Raw genomic sequence first — 5,677 nt, 5'->3', positions numbered from 1 at the left:
GGTCCCAAGATCAGCGACGAGCTAGGACACGTAGTTTGGCCAAGGGGGGGGGGGGGGGGGGGCGCGGACCAGCAGGCAGATAGCGAGAAAAAGGCGGTGAGTGCGACTGCATAGGGGGAAGGGGGTGTTGTGGATGCGGTTGACTGGCGGAGGAGAGGACCGCCAGCAACTTGCGGCATCAAGAAGGAGTAGGGAGCGAGCTCGAGCAGAGCAAAGCAGGAGCGCGGACGGGCGGGCGGGCGGACGAAGAGGCGAGCAGGCAGGCCGGCAGGCAGGTGGGCACAGCAAGATGGGCAAAAGGGAGGGGGCGAGCAGGAGGTACAATCGACAAGAGGTGTTGGGGGGGAGGGGGTGGCCGCGAGCCCGAGCCCCGGGGAGTGACATCAGGCACCGTCTTCAGAGGACACGCGAGAAAGGGAAAAGCGCGCCGCACGCGTGCTGTTCCGAACCAGCGGGGAAATGGGAAGGTTGCAAGCGACAGCCGCCCCCTCCCGGCGGCCCGGGGCCTGCCACCCGGTCCCTTGCCCGGCCGCTCTCTGGCGGGACCATGTATGGGTGTATCGGCCAGCCGCAAGCGGGGAAGGTTCGAGCCACGCACGCCCAAGGCGATGGGGCCCGAGGGGCTGGGGCCCGGGGGGGGGGGGGGGAGTACTGCCAGCCGTTCAACCCCACCAGCAGGGACACCCACTGGGCAGACCACGATGCACACGCGGGGGAGGAGCCTCATGAACTGGCGGGGCGCCGCGGTTTCAAGTCCCCCCTCTCCCCTGGCACTCTCTGGTCGGAGGGGGACAAGGCGAGATACGCGCGTGTGCCCAGCCGGAGGCCAAGAACCGGGCGCGGGGAACGGCGGGGGGGGGGGGAGGGGGAACATGTGTGGCGAACGCCCTGTGGTTGTCAGCGGTTCTGCCAGTGGACCCAGGCATTCTGGCCATAACGCCATTTGCGTGCTCCCGAAGAACGGGATGGCGCCACCCAGGGTCGTCCGTTGGGTGTAGACAGGCAGCCCGCCGATCAGTCCGATTGCCCCACCCCCTGCTGAGGGAGGGCACCATTAGATCGGCCAGCCCAATCCCCCAGTGAGGAGGAGACATGCCCGGAAAATCGACCGAGTGAAGGGGCACCTGCCTGCCGGTCGCTCCTTTGCGGGGAGGAGAAGTCACCCACATACATGCTCTGCTCGGTCCTTTGTTTCCCTCTCCTCGCTTTCCCTCGCCACCGATCCACCCGACGCGCACGTGAAGGCGTGTCCGATGAGAGAGTCCCTCTCATTCGTCAATCCGTTCTGCCCGCCAGGCGGCGCAGATACGGCCCCCTTGATTGGTACTCCCTCGGGCCTGTGCATGCGCATGCCTGCCGTAGGCGCTTTCCTCTCCCTTGCGCCTGCCCTTCCTGACGTGCGCGCCGCTCCTTAGACTCCTTTTCCAGCTTCTTCGTCGACCGCTACCACCATGACATCTTGCGGATTCTCTCCGAGCCGGACCCCTCGCAGCACTACTCACTGCTGGTGGAGTATGTTTCTGCTCCGCCCCCCCCCCCCTCCGTGCTTCCTTCTTGCCCTCCATGCCCTCTCTCTCTCTCTCGCCCTTTCGGTGCCTCTGACGATCGGTCCGACTTGGACAGCCTCCGGGATATCCTTGATTACCAGGCCAATTTGGCCTCATTGTTGGTGAACTATCCTCTGCAGATTTTCCCCATCTCCTCTCGGGCGCTGGTGGTGGCGCAGACGCGAGTGCAAAAGCCATCGGCCGATGACCCGGCGGCCTTTCCGGATCCCGCAGCCTCGGAGATCTCCGGGGACCTGGATCTCCTGGACCCCGAAAGTTTGGCCTCTCTCTCGTCCAATCGTCGACGATTGTCTGTCAAGTCGAACATTATGCTCCGGCTGAAGAATGTCCATCTGTTTCCGGAGCTCCGGCGCGACTCCATCCCCCGGACGGACGACATTCACCGGTTGCTGGCGATCGATGGTTCGTCTCTGTCGCACGTGCATCCTTGCTTGGGTGCCCTGCTCCTGGTGGCTCTGTATGCGCCCTCGGGTCCTGACTCTCCCGCGGCCCCCACACCTTGCCTTGGCCCATTCGGGCTCCCAGCCACCGTTGTGAAGACCGGTGCCCCCCAGCTGCTCATTACACAGCGGGAATTCGAGTGCGCCCAGTGCCATGGGCGCTTCATGGTTGAGGCCGACATCACCCAGTACTTTGCCATCTCGCGCCCGGTCAAGTGCCTGGCCGCTGGCGGGGGTTTGGCCGACGCCGAGGGCGGCTGCCCGGGGAACAAGTTTAATATTGTCTCGGCCGGCGAGGATTCCGGCGATTTCGGCCCTACGGGCGGGTTTGGCGCCGGCGGGCAGGGCGACATGCCGGCCGGCGAGTGGTGTCGTGATATCCAGGAGCTTCGCGTGCAGGAGCAGGCCGGTCGCCGTGCGACCAGCGCCATTGGGGCCATCCCGCGCTCGATCACCGTCATCGTGGAAGACTCCTTGGTGGACTCATGCCAGGCCGGCGATGATGTGGTCATTACGTGCGTCCCACTGTGGGACCCCTCTGCCTCCTGTCCCTTTCCCCCTTTGCTTCCTTCCCTCTTTCTGTCTCTCTCTCTCTCTCTTCCCCGCAGCCCACCCTGCAAGCTTCTTATACCCCCCCCCTCCCCTCCCTCAAATCGAACAGCGGCATTGTGATGCGCCGCTGGCGGCCGGTGTCCCCGGACTCCCGGTGCACCATCGAGCTATTCATCCGAGGTATGTTCCTTTTTGTTTGGCTGCCGCCATGTCGCGCGGCATGCACACTCACCCGACACCAGCCATTCACATTGAGGTCAGCAACAAGCAGCAGTCACTTGGCTGGAGCATGACTCCCATTCAGGCCAATCTCTTTCGCAGGCACTGGGAACAGTTTGCGGCGAAGCCGCTTGCAGGTATGGCCCATGCCTGTCGGCATGTTCACTCTGGGGCGCCCCTCACTCTGATCCCTCTGCCGCCCCCCTTCTCACTCTTCACACACACACACACACACACACACACACATACATGCATATGGTTCCCATAAGGCCGGAATATGATCATTTCGGCCATCTGCCCGCAAACCTTTGGCTTGTACTATGTCAAGCTGTCGGTAGCTTTGTGCCTGATTGGCGGCGTGGCCCGCGTGGCCCAGGGCCCCGGTGGGTCCATTGTTCCCGGCGCGGCGGACCCCAATCTTCCCCATACGCATGGCTGGGCCCCAGCCCCCGGGGGCGGGGAGGACGGCCGCATGACCGACGGTGCTGATCCCTTCAGCGCCGATTCGGCGGCCATGGGGGGCACACGTCTGCGTGGACATTCGCATCTTCTGTTGATTGGTGACCCGGGCACCGGGAAATCCCAGTTTCTCAAATTCGCAGCAAAGATGTCCCCGCGCAGTGTGATGACCACCGGTGTCGGAACCACTACCGCCGGTTTGACGGTTTCCGCCGTGCGAGTGCGTCCGGGCGACCGAAACGAAATCCCCCTGCACCGATCCCGGCCCTTTGTCTTCTTGCTTCCTCTCTCTCTCCCTCGTCTTCCTGATGCTGCTTGAACGCCCTACTAAGCATTGCCCTCTCCTTTCGGCCTCGTCCTTTTCTCCCCCCCCCCCCCCCCCCCCGGCCAACACTCGTAGGAGGGAGGCGGCTGGTCTCTGGAGGCTGGCGCCCTGGTCTTGGCAGACGGCGGTCTGTGTTGCATCGACGAGTTTGGCTCGGTGCGCACGCATGACCGGGCTGCCATTCACGAAGCCATGGAGCAGCAGACCCTGTCCGTTGCCAAGGCCGGGATGGTGTGTCGATTGCGCGCGCGCTGCGCCATCCTGGCAGCCACAAACCCCAAAGGCAAGTACGACCCCAGCCTGTCGGTGGAGATGAACACGGCCATCGCCAGTCCGCTGATCAGTCGCTTTGATTTGGTGATGGTCCTGTGTGATCGTGGCGAGCAGGTGTGGGATGAGTGCGTTCCATGTCTTGCCGCCTTCCCTTCTTTGCTCCTGCTTGCTCTTTTTTTTTCTCCTGACCGGTGAGCATGCCATTTCCGTGTGCTTTTCCCATCCACAGGACGGTGTCGGGGTTCATTTTGAGGAATTGCTCCTCGGCCGCGGCACCGGGCTTGGCCTCCCCCGAGGCTGGGGCCGAGCCGGAGGCCTGGCCATTGACCACTCTCAGGGCCTACTTCAGCCATGTGCGAACGTCGCTCTTCCCGTCGCTGACGCCACCGGCTGCGCGGGTTCTTGGGGCGTACTACCAGGCGCAGCGTTCGCATTCCGGCAACAACACCGGGGCCGGCGGCGGCGGCGGCGGTGGCGGAGCGCCCGCTCAGCGCACGACCCTTCGCCTGCTGGAGAGTCTGATCCGTCTGTCGGAGGCGCATGCGCGCCTCATGCGTCGCGCCGAAGTCACCATCGGTGATGCCATCGAGGTGATCCTGATCATGGAGGCATCGGCCCGGTCGCTGGGAATTGTGGAGCGCTCGCGTGGCGCTTTCGGCTTTGGGGCTGGCCTGACACCTGGCGTGTCAACAACACTCCATACAAACTTCCCCGACGACCCGGACCAGGATCACTGTGAGGCCGGTGCGCTTTCTTTTTCCTTTTCTTCATGTGTGTGTGTGTGTGTCTGTGCATGGAGTTGGGGTTTTTTTTTCTTCCTGCTCTCCTTCTCTGCCCTCGCCCTCGCTCCTGCTGGGGGCCCATCTTTGCAAGTTGACTCACGCGCCCGTTCCTCCTCGCCGGCCAACAGCCATCAGCATTCTGAACTTCCTTAACCTGGGCGACCTGGTAGACGAGTTCTACTACACGGATGCCGGGTCGGCGGATGATCAGCATCGTCTTCACGCATCCTCCTGCCTGGCCTTCGGCATTCAGCCGCCATCACAGCAGCATCTCGGTGACTCCATGCATCGGACACAGGGCGGGACCCTGGCGCCGGCATTGACACCGACCATGCTGGATGGGCTCTCAGGCGAGGAGGACGAGGATGCCATCTTCTCCTACTACCTAGATGAGGACGACGAGGTCGGGGAAGAAGGGGCTGCGCGCGGTGGGGCTCTGTGGTCGAGCCCGGATGACACCGGCCCTGGGACCAGGGCCGGGGTCGGAGCCGATGCCGCTGGCGACCTTGGGGCCGAGTCCGACCCGGGGCCCGACATCGAATCGGACAGCGATGGGGCCGCTGATGACCGGTGACAACGATGCGTCCGCTTGGTGGAGCCAAAAAAATAGACAAAGACGCATTGACAACCACAGGGCCCCGCCCGGGGGTAGGGACCCACCGACAGAAAGACAATGAAGGGCGATGGCGGAGAGCAGGGAGCGGGGAGCGGGGAGGGGGGGGGGGCTGGCGGAGGCGGGGAACAACACAAGGCTTGGCCTGTTGTGCTGGCCGCCTTTCCGGGCCGCAGGCCGATCGGCTGATTGTGGCCGGTCCTTGGCGGCGGTTTGGGCGATCGATCGCGCCCAGGGCCGCTCGGGCCGAGTCCCGGGGGTTGGGTGCTCTTCAGAGGGCGCAAGTTTGAATTCGCCTCCGGCGGATCATGGACGTGGCCTTTGGGGGCCCGCCGGCGCTGCCGTTCCAGGGGATATTTCTTTAGTCGACCGTACTCTAGGGATCATTTCTATAGTATGTGTCCTCGTCAAGTTTACCCAAACTAGACATCAACAAACCCCAGGAC

At 63.8% G+C, this 5,677-nt stretch overlaps 2 protein-coding genes across 2 annotated transcripts in view; one reads left to right on the top strand and one right to left on the bottom strand.

The window, feature by feature from the left end:
- Positions 1-369, bottom strand: part of H696_05174 (hypothetical protein) — a 1,616-nt gene extending 1,247 nt beyond the window's left edge. The window contains exon 1 of the mRNA XM_009499030.1: positions 323-369. The gene's annotated coding sequence lies outside the window, so the exon portion shown is untranslated. The remainder of the gene's footprint in view (positions 1-322) is intronic.
- Positions 370-1,107: 738 nt separating this feature from the next.
- H696_05173 (hypothetical protein) lies at positions 1,108-5,246 on the top strand. The gene is made up of 10 exons (XM_009499029.1): positions 1,108-1,323; positions 1,416-1,512; positions 1,624-1,970; positions 2,094-2,523; positions 2,670-2,740; positions 2,803-2,916; positions 3,049-3,458; positions 3,639-3,961; positions 4,066-4,580; positions 4,747-5,246. The coding sequence occupies exons 1-10, from the start codon at positions 1,254-1,256 to the stop codon at positions 5,190-5,192; spliced, it is 2,823 nt and encodes a 940-aa protein (XP_009497304.1). The 5' UTR covers positions 1,108-1,253; the 3' UTR covers positions 5,193-5,246.
- Positions 5,247-5,677: the final 431 nt, after the last annotated feature.

This window comes from Fonticula alba (assembly GCF_000388065.1).
Source record: "Fonticula alba strain ATCC 38817 unplaced genomic scaffold supercont2.9, whole genome shotgun sequence".
Taxonomy (NCBI): Eukaryota; order Rotosphaerida; family Fonticulaceae; genus Fonticula; species Fonticula alba.
This window is presented reverse-complemented; position numbering and strand designations above follow the sequence as displayed.